At 42.6% G+C, this 17,650-nt stretch overlaps 1 protein-coding gene across 1 annotated transcript in view; it reads right to left on the minus strand.

Annotated features, from left to right (window-relative positions):
- Window positions 1-17,650, minus strand: part of LOC141148214 (kinesin-like protein KIF13A) — a 137,750-nt gene that overhangs the window by 73,281 nt on the left and 46,819 nt on the right. Inside the window, exon 3 of the mRNA XM_073635452.1 lies at window positions 2,938-3,295. Coding sequence (XP_073491553.1) covers window positions 3,151-3,295 — 145 coding nt within the window. The 3' untranslated portion in view covers window positions 2,938-3,150. The remainder of the gene's footprint in view (window positions 1-2,937; window positions 3,296-17,650) is intronic.

Raw genomic sequence — 17,650 nt, forward strand, 5'->3', positions numbered from 1 at the left:
CATTAATGAGGAAACAATGAACTTAAATGAGTTTAGCAAATGGCTTAAATATAACAAAGAGTGAAAAATGTAAGAGGGTCTGAATACTTTCCATCCCCACTGTATGTAGCAGATCCTGGATCCCTTGTCCTATCCACAGATGGGCAATACCATCGCCAAAACACATTTCAAGAAAACAGCAGGAATCTCATATTTACACCCAAAAAAGCCGTCATCACCCACAATGGAAAATACAATTGGTTGCTGGGTGTATTAAACTGCCAACATCAGAAGAAAAATATATATGGAATGTACCAGGGTGCAGAAGAAAACGAACCCCCTTGGACTTTAGAGGCAGAAAATATGGATGAGAGCATAAATGTGTTAAAAGGCAACAACACCACTTTATTGGTATAAATGTTAAAATCAAATAAGAACAAAGGCTGAATGGGCCCAAAAAAGGTTTACATGGATAACATACATACAAATAATGGAAAAAATGCATAAAGCATAATCCAAATATATATATATATATATATATGTGCACCTCCTGGTTACTGCCAGAGAAGACCAGTCCATATGAGTTCCTAGATTCATTTCCAACATGTTTCTGAATTGTACTCCTTCTTCAGAAAAGGTTTTAGTACTAAATCTTTTCTAAAATGTAAATATAGTTGTACATCAATGAGCGAAATACATACAAAAGCATCAAAGCATGTTGTACATGATGTGCAAAATTGTTTCAAGCATTACCCAGCATACAAATGTGTCCTATGACGTCCTCCCATTCTCGGGGGCACTCGGCGCAGTGGTCAGTGGTCAGCTTTGTTACTAGGACACAGCGCATCACCGATCAGCATAAAGAGCCAATAAAATTGGCTCCTTACCACATGATGGGCTGTGTCCAATCACAGCCGATCGAGATGTAAACACACTTGTCAGTTATTAGCATTCCTTTCATCACACTGTCACACCATGAGGAGAGGGGAGAGGCAGTAACTGGGTAGTGTGAAAGGGGACATCTGCATTGATAATCAGGGCACAGATCACCAGTGTCCTGATGATCTGTGCAGCCCAACAGTGCCCATCAGTGCCTATCAGTGCCCATCAGTGCCGCATCATCAGAGCACACCTGTAAAGAAAAAAAATATGTTTGCTAAATTTTATAACAGAAACTAAGGTAAACTCTTTTTTTTTTTCAAAATTGTTGTTCTTTTTTTAAAAAAAAAAACCCAGTGGTGATTAAATACCATGAAAGAAAGCTCTATTTGTGTGAAAAAAAATCCAAAACTTCATATAGGTGCCCGGTAGGCAAGTGGTTAAGTAACTTCAGACCAGGCATGGAAACATTTTAAAAGCTTTACTGTGATGGTGCAGCATGATGAGAAACACAAGATAACAGTTCAACACTAAATCCTGGTACACGCGGTACGATTGTTGGCCAACCGAGCGTCTGATTTTTGTCAAAAGTGCGTGTGCCAGGATCTTGTCTTGCATATTAACATTACACAAATTGTCAGTCGACAACACGAATGTAGTGATGTACTACGTGGAATTTCAGCTCTTGAGCGCCACCCTTTGGGCCCCTTCTACTAATTTCGTGTTTGATGAGCATTGATTCTGAGCATGCGTGTTTGTATTTTCGACTTTTGCGTGACGGACTTGTGTACTGACCATACGAATATCTGACATGGAGCCGCTGTCTGCCGAAAATTTACTAGCCTGTCATCCAACATTTGTTGGCCGAAAGTTGGATAACAATTGTCAAAAGGAGCGTACTAACGGTCGGATTTGTATGAGGCTTTAGTGTAGTCTTTTCCTAATATCCCTAGTCCCAAACTACAGGCGTGTGTCTGCCACCGCATACCTGCTTAGGAATAAGTCAATTGCTGACATCTTCTGGGAGGACTGCCAGCCCCAGCAATCTCCCAACATGTGGAAGGCTGCAGTACACAGTGTTGTAGCAGCTTTGCTGGAATCAGAAACACTCTCTCATTTCTTTCTGGCTGTCTGTGTCTTTCTTTCCCATGCAGCAGGCTGTGTGTTGTGGGACTACAGGGCTCAGCAGCCCCAGGCATGTTGACAGACTTTCTGCAGGAGAGCTCCACTGAGGAGAGATGGGAGAGAAGATACCTAAAGCCGGGGTGAGCAGAGACCCTATGGGTTGTTGGTGTGCTGGAGGACTGGGTTACATAGCAGCTGTCAGCCTGTACTTACACCCACATGGCTGGAACTCTCTGAGCACAGCTCCCTCCTGATTTATATCCACAGGGCAGAACACAGCCCAGCAACAGCCCATAAAGTGAAAAGTTAACCCTTTCCCTCCCCGCTGTGAAACAGCAAAATAGGACTTTCCAACCTGCTTACAAATTCACAAGGGACACATTGGGGTTGATTTACTAAAGGCAAATCCACTGTGCACTGCGAGCGCACTTGGAAGTGCAGTCACTGTAGATCTGAGGGGAAGATCTGAAATGAGGGGCAGCTCTTCTGATTTTATCATCCAATCATGTGCAAGCTAAAATGCTGTTTTTTATTTTCCTTGCATGTCCCCCTCAGATCTACAGCGACTGAACTTCCAAGTGCACTTGTAGTGCAAAGTGCATTTGCCTTTAGTAAATAACCCCCTATATTACAGAAAAATACGTGTTGATCCTGACAGAAATCCAATGTCTTGTGCACTAAAATAAAATACAAAACAAGGTGCTATGTTTTTAGAGAAGACAAGTGTGAAAACACTTCTCCATAGATAAAGCACATTGAGTAAACGTTGTCACCTAAGGATGGGAAATTTGTTACTGGTGGGATCACCATATAAAAATAAAGGGAAAAAAATACCTGACAAGAAAACTATTACAAGCACCAAGCCTAAACACTGATTATCTGCACAATATTACATTGTATTCTTGGGTTCAGATACACTTTAAATTTACTGCACAGTTGTAAAAATGTACTTACCGAGCTGAGCATAAATCTCCACAGTCTCACGATCACTCAATGTCGGCATTCCACGGTTATCAACTATTGTTATGGTCTCTGTGAGCTGATAGGTGGTTCTATATGGGATTCCTCCACCATGTCCTCTAAATTCTTTTGCCCAATTTTCAAACTTTTTATTTTCTCCAAGAGCATATATACAAGAGTTGATGAAGGCTGACTTTCCATCACCCATCACACAAACAGCTGCAGCAGAACCCGATTATAGCCCTGATTGCCCAATTTGCAGTCATTGAGGCTGAAATTTTGGATTAATTCTCTGTTCTTATCAATGTAGGAGTCTGTTGTGCTCTGTTTTGGATCTGGCATTGTGGCAAATCTGTAAAAGAAGAATACAATATTTATTTGTATTTGTGAATGGCAGATGAATTCAGAAACCTATCAGTGTTGATAACAGAATTGTTACTTTTTTAACTACTTGTTGACCAGCCACCGCAGTTGTACTGCGGCAGGTTGGCACGGCTGCACGAATCGCCGTCATGGTACATCGGCTTACTAAATCGATATGGCAGACGTGCGCTCGCCGCCCCCCCGCAGCGTGTCCCCGGAGCCGATGCGCATGCCCAGCAGCCGCGATGTCCACTGGGCACCCGCGATCGATCCTGGCAGAGCCAGAACAGGGATGTGTGTGTGTAAACACACAAATCCACATTCTGGCAGGGGAGAGGAGACAGATCGTGTGTTCCTAGTATATAGGAACAACAGTCGGTCTCCTCCCCCAGGCAGTCCCATCCCCCTACAGTTAGAACACACTGAGGGAACACATTTAACCCCTGATCACCCCCTAGTGTTAACCCCTTCCCCAAAAGGGGACATTTATACAGCAATCAGTGGCTAATTTTAGCTCTGATCGCTGGTCAATGGTCCCAAAAAAAGTGTCAAAAGTGTCCGATCTGTCCACTGAAATGTCGCAGTCATGATAAAAAAAGTCGCAGATCGCTGCCATTACTAGTAAAAAAAAAATAATAAAAATTCCATAAATATATTCCCTATTTTGTAGAAGCTATAACTTTTGCGCAAACCAATCAATATACGCTCATTGCAATTTTTTTTTTTTTTTTTATCAAAAATATGTGGAAGATTACATATTGACCTAAACTGAATAAGAAATGTTTTTTTTTTTTGCGCTATTTATTATAGCAAAATAGTGTGTTTTTTTCAATATTGTTGCTCTTTTTTTGTTTATAGCGCAAAAAATAAAAACCGCAGAGGTGATCAAATACCACCAAAAGAAAGCTCTATTTGTGGGGAAAAAAAGGACATACATTTTGTTTGGGTACAGCATCGCACAACCGCGCAATTGTCAGTTAAAGCGACGCAGTGCCGTATCGCAAAAAATGGCCTGGTCATTAAGGGGGTAAATCCTTCCGGGGCTGAAGTGGTTAAGCAAGCTTATAGCAAAAAAAAAACACAAAGCCCTATGGAACAGCAGACATCAAGGTGTATAAACTTTTAATTACATGTAAAATACTTCTCCTCCTGGTCCCTGATGCCTCAGTAATAGCACAGTTGGATTTTTTTTTTTTTCAAATAACAAACATGTTATACTTATGTGCCCTGTGTAATGGTTTTGCACAGAACAGCCCCAATCCTCCTTGTCTTGGGTCCCTCGCCGATGCTCCTGGCCATCCTGCCTTCCAAGTGACCCCTAGCAAGCTGCTTGTTAGGGATCAACTCATGCAGACTTGATCTTGAGCCACACTGTGCACAGACAGAGAGAGAACAATGCCACTGATCGTGAGCACAACGCTGGGTTGAGATCAGGCTCAGGTAAGGATTGGGGGGGCTGCACCTAAAATATTTTTTTACCTTAAGTGGATGTAAACCTGATTCATGAAATTTGAGCTGGGCACATATTTTTGTAGTATTTACTTATTTCTCTCCAAAGCACAAAGTCCCGCAGCTTTCTTCTGCTCTGTTCTTCTGTTATCAGCATGATAACTTCTGACAAGTTCTCAGTCAACTGTGATAAAACCAGCCTGAATTTTGTGTCGGGGTAGGTGCTATAAATAGATTAGCAGAAAGCTGGTCTATTCACAGCACAGCTCTGCATGTCTCTGTCTAGGAGTCGAGGTTTGTGCCTTTCTTCCAATCAGCTGTCTTCCAGCGTAAGCAAAGAATCCACACCCACAGGTGAATCAGGAAGAGAAAATTGTAACACAATGTACACTTTCTAAACAGTATATGAAGCTGAAGACAGCAGATATACAAGTAAAACTTATGTAGGGAGATTTGTTTTATCTCTGTGTATCATCTGAGGCTGTTCACTTCACTGGGTATATGTGAGGGTTTACATCCACTTTAAGTGCCGGTTCACACCAGTGCGTTGTGTGAGATCTCATGTGATTCGCACCACACTGCTGTGCAAATCATATGTGATCTCTGTGCGATGCGATTTCAGCCATACAGATAGTATGGCTAAATTTGCATCTCATTGGGACCAAACTCACACAGGACCGCACCAGAATCAGATCGCATGGGTGTTTTCTGATTTCTGTCCGAATTGACAGTTCACACTGTGATATAATGTAATGTTTTGCCAGATCCCAGCAATATACATAAAAAATTATTGAAAAAAAAAAAGGCGTGGGTTTCCCCGTCCTTACCAGGCCCTTATCAGAGCATGCAACCTGGCAGGCCGCAGGAAAAAGGGGGGGGGGACGAGAGAGCACCCCCCTCCTGAACAATATCAGGCCACAAGCCCTCAACATGAGGAGGGTGCTTTGGGGTCCCCCCCAAAACAACTTGTCCCCATGTTAATGGGGACAAGGGCCTCATCACCACAACCCTTGCCCAATGGTTGTGGGGGTCTACAGGTGGGGGGCTTAACAAGGGGGCCCCCAGATCCCGCCCCCCTATGTGAATAGATATCGGGTACATTTTACCCCTACCCAGTCACTAAAAAAGTGTCAAAGAAGTAAAAATTACAGGAGACAGTTTTTACAATTCCTTTGGTAAAAAAAAAAGTGTGACTTCAGAGGGGGCGGGGTCACTCCATTAAAGTTACTGGGTTGCCCTGCCCTTGCCTATATAACAGCTGTCACTGCGAAAAGACAAGAGTCGGCGGGACGCCTCCCATCAAGGTGGAGCTTTTTTTTTCCTTTCTATTTTTCGGGTCCGGGTGCCGTGATTGAAGATAGATGGACATTGCGGGAAACTTTTTTTTAATAAAGGAATTGTCAAAAACCTGTGTCCTGTGATATCCATCTATCTTCAATCACTGTAAAAAACTGTCTTCTGTCGTTTTTACTTTTTTGACACTTTTTTTGTGAATTTTCCGATATCCGATAAGCCCCACACTCTGAGACCCCCACAACCATCGAGCAAGGGTTGTGGGATGAGGGCATGTGGCCTAGGACGGTTCAGGAGGGGGGGCGCTCCATCGCCCCTCCTTTTCCTGCAGCCTGCCAGGTTGCGTGCTCGCATAAGGGTCTAGTATGGATTTTGGGGGGGGGGCCCACGCCATTTCTTTTTTTTACATTTTGGCATGGGGTTCCCCTTAAAATCAATACCAGACCTGAAGGGCCTGGTATGGATTTGGGGGGGAAGCCATTTTTTTTTTTTTGTCGCAGGGTTTCCCTTAACTACTTCAATACACTTTGTTATAAAAAGTACACTGCCTGCACTGACTGAATATAGAGTCTACACTAAATATCTAGTCTACGCTAAATGCAGAATAAAAATATATATATATTCTTATAATGTGTAGAGAACTAAAGTATGAATAGTATATACACATCTGCCTCATGTTCTCACTTAATCACTCTACACTCTACATGAGGGACCAGATATGCGAACATGAGGTAGATGTGTATATAATATTCATACTTTAGTTCTCTACACATTATAATGTATAGATTTATGCCCACAGTATGATGAGACATTTGTCTCAGGCGGAGTCCGGCCTTTTGAATTAAATTATCATCTTAGTAAGATCACCATATCCATGTCTCTATTTGGACATTGTATCTTTTTGGCTTTCTTCAGGCATTACTTACGATGTCCATTTGCTTATTTATAATTTTTGTTACTATCAGGTTTTAATGGATACATAGACATGAGTTGTTACTATGTAACTTTGACGTATGAGCGGCACACTATTTCAGAGGAATCTTTTTAAGGTCTTTTCACATATATCACACTGTTATTTGTTTGATGGGTGGGTAGCACCTGTTTTCAAATACACACAATTAGGGGTGGTTTGTGGCTCCCTTATTTAGACAGACGATGACTGACCAATCCCCAAGCTCTGACGAAGTTCCATGAACTAAGGGAACGAAACATGTAAGCTTTCTTATGCTGGGAGAGCACCCCCGCCATGTACCCCCGCCCCCCCAGCCTACACTCACGTGTGGAACTCGGGGTACTGAACTGTTACCTGACCACTTTCATTTAGAAAGGGGAATCAAACCCATTTACTCTCAGATGAGCCGTCATGGAGAGAACCAGCAGCAGGTGTCATCGAATGGATAATAGCTCCGTTGATCAGTCAAGCATTTCAGGTGAAGATGCACCCATGCCTTGCTTCTAATATGGACAAATTGAAATATCGTTTGGATACACATACCACATAGAGATGCACTAAGTTCGCTCCTTGATCGATAATTTGAATATCGCTGTGCATTGGAGGGACATCTATATGATCATCGATCAGTGAGTAACCCTGGCTATCATCTTTTTGTATGTTTGCCTGCTATTATTACAAGGAGGACATACAGCAATCAGTTGGATATTGAAATTGTATACTCATATAGCATTCACTCAGCCTTGAGGAAATACTTGATTTCTCGGCACAAGCTTACATCGTATACCAACTAGTTTAGATGTTCCCACTCTTGTGGTAGTACACTTTTATATCGAATGGCAAATCAATTATATTGGACGTTTCACATACCCTCATAATTTGGAACACGGGATGAGAACATGGGACTGATCCATACTTCAGGATAAATATATTTTTTTTCATCAGGCGGAATTAGCTCTCCCTGTTTTCCCTTCACATTTCATCATTTGGATTACCACATTTGTCCTTATATTGTTTTTGCCTTTATTGGTCCCTTTTTTCCTTTTGCTGACTGACTGACGGACTGCAGGTATCATGGCTAATCATTGGGTTATTCGCTCATGGGAACAGGGTGAACTATTTTTGCATTAGCATTATCACACTGTCCCGTAAAGGAATTTCACAGTTCAGCCTGTATTCTCAGGTAGCTGGGGGTATTACAGGTGCTATAGGGGATTGCTGTATATATAGGGGAAGAGAGGACTCCCTCCATTGCAGGTTCTCTCGTTCATCCATGTAGGTATACATACACTGTTTACAGGGAGGGTATAGATAGCTTGGTGGGGTCCCATGGATGTGGGTACTCCTACCATATCTATCTTTTAGGGGTGGTTGCCAATACTTTTGTACCTTGCTTTCTATAGCCAATAAATATTTGTGTACTTTACTCTTCAGGGTGTGTTTTTGGTCATTTAGTTTATTATTTTTCTGCTTTTTCCAGTACAGTATTTTGATTACACCCCCGACATACATGGTGTGAGTGCTACCTATTGTGTACTCAGAGAGGAATCCCATTCTCCACTCTTTTTGATCGACCCATAGAAAGCACTCACTAGTGCCCTCAGAGGCAGTCTAAAGCTGCCATTTAATGCAAAGTTGGCGTTAAGGCAGCATGCCAACTTAAAAGTGATGTTTCTCCAAAAGAATACCAATAACTTCTTGTAGTTTGTGGCATAGTTTTTTAACACATAACACTCTGGTCATCATAGATGACCATTTCTCTAAACACTTCATAATGCATTCTTTCTGGATTGTGCAGCATTTCTGTACTGTACCACTGAGGTTGTACTGGGTTCCACCAACTCAGTAACCCCTTACCTCACTCCCAGTGACATTGATTCATATGTTACATTTGAATACTAGGAAGCTTGACTCTTGTACCACACTGTGCTCATTATCTCCTGAGGCCTTGCTTCATCTTCTGTGATTTCCAGGCTGGGTCCCCAGAATACCCCATGCCATGAGGATGGTCCCAGTATCGGGGTACCGTTCGATGAGGAAGGAGCCAAGGCACACAAGCTCCTTCACTACCAGGGCCCTCCATCACCTATGCCAAGTCACACCACTTCCTGACCAGGTGGTTGCTTATACGCTATACACTAGTACTGTAGTAATTGGCAATGGCAATATAGCCTCCTCCAAATAGCTTCACTGCATGTTAGACATTTGTACTGCATCATCTCCTTTTTGTCTTGTCAGCTAATAAGCCCTGTTCTTGTGATATGCTATACATGCATGCACCCCTTTAAGATTGTCCTCAAGTAATATCAGACCAGGCTAAATTGAATAACAATAAATGTTCTTTTACTGAAGTTGTTTAAAGTGGGGTTCCACCCAAAAAAAAAAAAACTACATAAAAAATCCTAAAAAAAAATACAAAAAAACATTTGGATATTTTTTTTTTTTTACTTACCTCTAAATGCCTGTTGCTAGGGGGTCCCTCGTAGTCTGCCTCTTCCAGTGCCTGGGCTGGTGACATCACTTCCCCCTCGGCACAGGAAGGGCTCAGCTCTGCTTCCTCCCTCCTGTCAATCATCTGGGACCCATTACAGGTCCCAGGTGACTGAGCGGCCAATCACGGCGCGCGGCGCCGCTCGCGCATGGGCAGTGGGTGCCAGGCTGTGAAGCCACAGCCCGGCGCCCACAGTTGCAATGCCGGCGCCGCTGAACGGAGGGGGAGACGAGCGGGGCTTCGATCCCCCGCATCGCTGGACCCTGGGACAGGTAAGTGTCCAATTAAAAGTCAGCAACTGCAGTATTTGTAGCTGCTGACTTTTAATTTTTTTTTTTTTTTTTGACTGGACCTCGGGCCTTTTCTGCCACTTTTTGCTTACATGTAGCAATCATTTTTTTTTTGCTAGAAAACTACTTAGAATTCCCAAACATTATATGTTTTTTTTTTTTTTTTTAAAGCAGAGGCCCTAGAGAATAAATTGGTGGGTTTTGTATTTTTTTTTTATGTCACAGTATTTGCGCAGCGTTTTTTCAAATGCAATTTTTGGGAAAAAATACTTTTTTAATTTTAATGCAAACAAAACACAATACATAACCCAATTTTTTGTAAAATATAAAAGATGATTTTACTCTGACTAAATAGATACCAAACATGTCACACTTTAAAATTGCGCACCCCCATGCAACGGCAACAAACAATGTCAATTTTACTATCCATAGGCAATGTTTTAAAAGCCTTTTCAGGTTACCACTTTAGATTTACATAGGATGTCTGGTGCTAGAATTACTGCCTATGATCTGACGTTTGCGGCAATACCTCACATGTGTGGGATGATTTCTGTTTGCATGCATGCCCTTGAAAGCATTAGAAAAAAAACAAGATCTGTTTTTTTGAATACTTTCGATTTTCAAAAAAATGGGACCGTTGACATCCGGGTAAACCTGAAGTGATGTCATTGCTTCCGGATTACCGCCAAGGCCAATCTCGGCTTTGTATGTCTCTGACTAGCCGGTGGACGTGTCGGCTAGTAGTTTGGGTCTCCCTGTAGGACAGGAGAGCCCGAGAGATCTGATGAGAAGATGGTGGGGAGAGACATACCCTCTCGCTGCTTGTGATAGCAATTGAGCGGCTAGTTTCAGGCATCAACCCGGTATAACCACTTGAAGTAAAAAAAAAAAAACCCTAGACTGGTCATTGAAGACAAGGCTTATATGCAATTTATTGTCATAAAAAAGTGTTTGGGGACCTGGGTCCTGCCCCAGGGGACATGTATCAATGCAAAATAAAAGTTTAAAAAACTGAAGTTTTTTCGGGAGCAGTGATTTTAATAAAGCTTAAAGTGAAACAATAAAAATGAAATATTCCTTTAAATATCCTGCCTCGGGGGTGTCTATAATATGCCTGTAAAGTGGCTCAGTTTTCCCGTGTTTAGAACAATACCACAGCAAAATGACATTTCTAAAGGAAAAAAAATTCATTTAAAACTGATCGCAGCTGTAATGAATGAACGGCATGGGTACCCTCCCCCAATCCATTACCAGGCCCTTTGGGTCTGGTATGAATATTAAGGGGGACCCCAAACCCAAATTTTTTTAAAAAAATTGCGTGGGTGTCCCCCCAAAATCCATACCATGCCCTTCAGGTCTGGTATGGCTATTAAGGGGAACCCTACACCAAATTAAAAAAACAAATGGCGTAGGGGTCCCCCCAAAATCCATACCAGACCCTTATCCAAATACACAACCTGGCAGGCTGCAGGAAAAGAGGGGGTGAGAGAGCGCCCTCCTGAACCATACCAGGCCACATGCCCTCAACATGGGGGGATGCTTTGGGGGTCCCCAAAGCACCTTGTGCCCATGTTGATGGGGACAAGGGCCTCATCCCCTCAACCCTTGCCCGGTGGTTGTGGGGGTCTGCAGGCAGGAGGCTTATCGGAATCTGAAAGCCCCCTTTAACAACTCCCCCTATGTGAATTGGTAACGGGTACATTGTACCCCTACCATTTCACAAAAAGGTGTCAAAAATAGTAAAAAGACAGGAGACAGTTTGGGAAAAGTCCTTTATTAAAAAATAAAAAAAATTAAAATGTCCCGCAATATAAATCCATCTCACGCCGCCGAAAAAAGAAAAAAAAAAGCCGCAACAGCTCCGCCTCCATGGGAGGCTCCCGCTGAGTGACGCTTATTCTCGGTGACAGCTGTTATATAGTTGAAGGCGAGGCCACTAGGGAGAAGTAAACGGGTGACCCCGCCTTCCTCTGATGTCACATGGCTGGATTTTGGGGGGACTGCTACGCCATTTTGTTTTTAAATTCGGCGCAGGGTTCCCCTTAATTTCCCTACCAGACTTTAAGGGCCTGGTATGGATTTTGGGGGACCCCCATGCAATTTTTTAAAAGAAATTTGGTTTGGTGTTCCTTTTAATATTCATACTAGACCCAAGGGCCTGGTAATGGACTGGGGGGGAACCCACGCCGTTTTTTTTAATGAGTTTTATCTATATTGTCGAAACCCGACAATTCATTACAGCTGCAATCAGTTTTAAATTACTTTTTTCCTTTAGAAATTTCATTTCGCTGCTGTACTGTTCTTAACACGGGAAAACTGCACCACTTTATAGGCATACTATAGACACCCCCCAGGCACAATATTTAACCACTTCAATACAGGGCACTTAGACACCTTCCTGCCAAGATCAATTTTCAGCTTTCAGCGCTGTCGCAGTTTGAATGACAATTGCGCGGTCATGCTACACTGTGCCCAAACTAAATTTTTATCATTTTGTTCCCACAAATAGACCTTTCTTTTGGTGGTATTTGATCACCTCTGAGGTTTTTATTTTTTGCTAAACAAATAAAAAAAGACCGAAAATTTTGAAAAAAATAAAAGTTTTGCTTTTGTTTATGTTAAAAAAAATTGTAAATAAGTAAGTTTTCTCTTTCACTGATGGGCACTGATAAGGCGGCACTGACAGGCACTGATACAGCGGCACCGATGAGGTGGCACCAATGAGTGGGCACTGACGATGGGCACTGATATGCGGCACTGATGGGCACTGGTAGGCGGCACTGATGGGTGGCACTGATATGCAGCACTGATGGGCATTGATAGGCGGCACTGATGGGCACTGATGGGTGGCACTGGTTGGCACTGATGGGCACTGATTGGCGACACTGATGGGCAATGAAAGGCGGCACTGCTGGGCACTGATAGGGTGGCGCTGATAGGCGGCGCTGATAGGTGGCACTGATAGGCGGCACTGCTGGGCACTGATGGGCACTAATAAGCGGCACTGCTGGGCACTGATACGTGGCACTGATGGGCACTGATACCTGGCACTGATATGAGGCACTGATGGGCATCCCTGGTGGCACTGGCTGTGGTAGGCATTGAAGTGGGCACTGACTGGCAGCTGCCTGGGCACAGATTGGCAGCTGCCTGGGCACACAGTGGCATTTCCCTGGTGGTCTAGGGGCATACCTGGTGGTCCAGTGTGGATCGCTTCCCTGGTGGTCCTGGGCAGCTTCCCTGGTGGTCCTGGGTAGGATCTGAGGGGGGGGCTGTGCTGATAAACAATTAGCATAGACCCCCCCTGTCAGGAGAGCAGCCGATCGGCTCTCCTCTACTCGTGTCTGTCAGACGCGAGTGAGGAAAAGCCGATCACCGGCTCTTCCTATTTACATCGTGATCAGCCGTGATTGGACACGGCTGATCACCCCGCAACAACGATCGCCACGATGCGCGCCCCCGGGGGCGCGCAGCAGCTTGATATTCCTGATCACGTCATATGACGTCCGATCAGGAATATCAAACCACTTTGCCGCCGTCATTCTGTAATAGGGCGGGCGGCAAGTGGTTAAAGGAATATTTAATTTTTATTTTTTCACTTTAAGCATTATTGAAATCACTGCTCCCAAAAAAATGGCCATTTTTAAAACTTTTTTTTGCATTGATACAATGGGGCAGGACCCGGGTCCCCAAACACTTTTTATGACAATAACTTGCATATAAGTCTTTAAAAATAGCACTTTTGATTTTTCATGTTTGTGTCCCATAGACTTTAATGGTGTTCGTCCAAATTTTTTACCTGTTCACATGTTCTGCTGCGAACCGAACTGGGGGATGTTCGGCTCATTCTTACTCCTCAGCAGTGAACTGGTTGGGGATCAGGCAGGGGAGTTGAATTGAGTCTAGCAAGGAGGCAATAAAGGAGGCAACAGGCTGGGGTATTGTGAGGTCGCTTTCCAAATTGTATATGGACTAATAATAGGTGCAAAAAAAGCATTGGCTTTGTCCTGTGGGTTGAAAAGCTTCTCTTTAGTAATTGGGTGGTGTAGAAATATGGGATATGCATTTTAATATGGTGCCCTTTAATTTGGTTAGCTAGAAGTTTCCCTGCCTTGTTGCTCAAATTGCAAAAAGGAGACACCTGCACTGTTCAGAGTGTGGAGTAAAGACTCCTTCTTCTGATTAAGGCAATAAATGCCTGGCCTCACTGATAGGCCTTCTTAACCAAGAAATCCCTGATAATCTTCTGTGATCCCGCTGTTCCTTATGAATAGGTTATTTCCCCATTCAACAGATATACTTATCTAGTACCTCACTATAAAGATATATTACATCTATGGTACTGATCGTGGCACCCGGTCTCATACTCCTTTGACCGTATATTTCTTTCTGCTTTTGAGTCCCAGTCTGTGGTTCATACGACCAATACCCACTAGATACACATGTAGGGTGACATCCGTACGCTTATTGCTGCAACCGATTGTTCCTATCATTGATGCATGCTGTTTTAAGTTTCAACTGTAAGTCTGTGTTGTGTGGTGTCCCTGGATTCAAGGTCCATCAGCACCTACCCAGTATTGTCCTGAGGAAGCTACCATTTTGCGTTGACAAGCAAGTGTGGAGGCGATGTTGGATCAGATGTTTCTATAGAGATATAGGCAATTACAATTATAAGTATTCACTCTCACTATTAAGATCCTGCCTCTATATTTGCCTTATTGGGTATCTGTTGACCGTGTCCATATTTTTTTTTCTGTTGATCGCGTCCATATGTATTTAATCAATTTGTAATAAAGTACATTTTTTATATAAGAGTTCCTCTCATTAAATGCCCACAAAGTCCGCTTGTTTTTTGAGGCTTCTCAATCCTTACACATATATATTGGATGTTGGCATGGTGGGGGTCCTCCCTTTCTATATGTGATTGTGATTTTAGCTGGTACAGCCTATTGGTACAAGATATGGTGCTTACGTAGAGCCTTCATGACTGTATTGAGTTGCCTGCGACGTTGTAGGGTGTGCTGCAACAGGTCCGCAAAGAGCTGCAACTGAGAATAAGAGTCAGGCAGTGTGCCCAGTGATCTTGCTTTCTGCATTAGTTGTTCATTGACGTGGTAAAAGTGGATGCAGAGTATTACATGCCTGGGGACTGAATCAAAAAGAAAGGGAGGTTTTGGGAGTCTATGAATGCGATCAATTATCATTTTGATGTTCTTTAAGTCTGGCAGTAGAACTTTTAATAATCCTTTAGCATATGCAGAGGGGTTCTGGACCTGAACAGATTCAGGGATGCCGCAAATTTTTAAGTTGTTGCGGTGAGATCTATCTTCAATATCTGCCAGCTTGTCTTTTATCCAGCGGTGTTCGTCAATGTGGTCATCATTGATGAGGTCATTAACGGCGTTGGTGATAGCACCTATGTTTGTTTCAACATGAGATATTCTGTTGTCAAGGGAAGTGACAGTATGGTCAAATTTTTGAAATAGGGTGAGCATGTCCGCTTGAAGCGAGCTCTTCAGGGACATGAGCATTTACTTTAAAGTATTGTTCATGACAGGGTGCCCCATGGTAAGGTATGCGGCTATGGGATCTGGCTGTGAGCTCTGGGGTTCCTGGCCCCTGGTCCCAGTCACAATTCCAGGCTGCGAGAGCCGCAAGGAGCCAGAGAGGAAGGCGGCTGATTCCTTCGGAGGAGATGATGAGAACCTGCTCGTGGAACGGTGTGTGATGTCAGCGGGAGCAGGGGAAACACAACACATTTCAGAGCATGCGCGAAGCCCGTATAGAGCATGCACGCTCCTTTCTCAAGTGTACAGGGGAAAGGAAAGGGCGAGATTTAAATGCTATGCCTAGAGAGCATCAGCTGCCGGATTGCTAGGTGATTACACTAAACAGCAATTAGTATGATGTAGTGGGGATAGAGATAACGTTTAAACATGATCAAACAGCAATAATATATATTCACTAATGGTAAAAGGTTATTTATATATATATATCATTATCAGTTCAGTATTGCTATGCGGTAAATGGGGCAAGGGTCAATTGATTTATAAAGAATGGCTAACATACAGGTACATAGTGTAAATTTGATGATCGATATACATAAAATGGATCAAATTGATATATCATATCAGAGTGATCCAAAGGAATAAGAATGGATATATACTACAATCCTGGACTGGCTGTGATGCTCTAACAAGTGGCGTGGTACGCTGTGTTTATCGCAGCCCACTTCCACGAAACGACGTGTTTACCGAAGCGTTGTCTTAGTGGACGGATGGTGCGACCAACATACAGCAGCTTACAGGGACATGTAAGACAATAAACAACGTAATCGCTAGATCAGTTGTAAAAATTGTCAATATGATAGATTTTTTCTTTGTGCGTGAAGCTCTTTTGTCCATTTTTTGGAAAATTACAGGTCTTACACAAGGGTTTGTTACATCTATATATCACTTTGAGAGGGATTAGGCATAAGGGATTACCTTTGTTGATACAATTTAATTGTTGAGGATATGTTCCATCTTCTTATATTGTCCATGAAACCCAGTGATGAACCAAACAACTGCATTTTCCGAGGGTTTATCACTTTTGGGTTTTTTCCGGCAAGAAAAGTGGTGTAGGCCTTATTTTAGTATTTTTTCTGGGTATTGTTTTTCTAGGAATTTTTATTTAAGATGTATACTCTGAGAAATGTAGTCGCTTTCTCTTGTACAATATGTCTTAATCTACAGTACTGTCCTTTAGGTATATTTTTAACCCATTGAGGATGGTGACACCTGTTAAAGTGGAGATATAAATTTCCCGCAGTGGGTTTCGTATAATTACAAACAAAGATTTTGTTGTGTTCATGATTGAGTTCAAGGTCCAAGAAGGCTAGGCTGTCCTTATTCCAGACAGTTGAGAACGTGGAGCACATGGAAGAGTGACACAAGTCAAAAAACAACAATGAAAAATTCATTGCAGCGAAAGGTGGTTCTACAAAGTATTGACTCAGAGGGGCTAAATACAAATGCCCCCCACACTTTTCACATATTTATTTGTAAAAAATTAGGAAAACCATTTATCATTTTCCTTCCATTCACAATTTTGTGCCACTTTGTGTTGGTCTATCACATAAAATCTCAATAAAATACATTTACGTTTTTGATTGTAACATGACAAAATGTGGAACATTTCAAGGGGTATGAATACTATTCCTAGGCACTGTACCTGGTCTAATTCCTGCATGAGAAACCCCCGGAGGCGATAAAGTGCATTGTGACCTGCTCTAATTGAGGGGTCCTGGGGCTCTGGTGAGTTCTCTGTATTGTCGATGGTGGTGACATGTGGGTGGAGTGATACACTGAAGATAATTATTATATTGGATGGCACTTTAAAAGCACAGAACTTTATTGATGAACTAAGAACATATTGCAAGCATTATTGAAAATTGCATGGACACTATTTTATTTTTATTTTTGATTTGTTTGTTAAAGATATATGGCCTATATTAATGATATATGATTGATTGTGTATTGGTGTATGGTGAAATAGGCACTTTTTAAGTGCTGTGTAGTATAAACAATATACTTTTTTGACACTTTTTGTGTTGTACACAAAAGCAATTAAACATATATTAATTACAGTTTGGAGAGCAGGTGATTTAGAAGTTTGTGTCAGACCCAATGAGGGCAGGGGCTTTTGAAGAGGAATAGGGGCAAGCCTCCTAGCCACTGATTATGGTCCATGGAGAAAGCAGATCATAATATGATGTTGGACAACCACTTAATTGACACTTAAAGGACAATAAAGCTTCCCTTCTGGAGTGGACAGAAAGGTGTAATATTAATCTTGTGCAGGGTAATGGTCAGAGGGAATATGGTGGCC

The sequence above is a fragment of the Aquarana catesbeiana genome, linkage group LG06 (genome assembly GCF_042186555.1).
Source record: "Aquarana catesbeiana isolate 2022-GZ linkage group LG06, ASM4218655v1, whole genome shotgun sequence".
In the NCBI taxonomy this organism is placed as follows: Eukaryota; Metazoa; Chordata; class Amphibia; order Anura; family Ranidae; genus Aquarana; species Aquarana catesbeiana.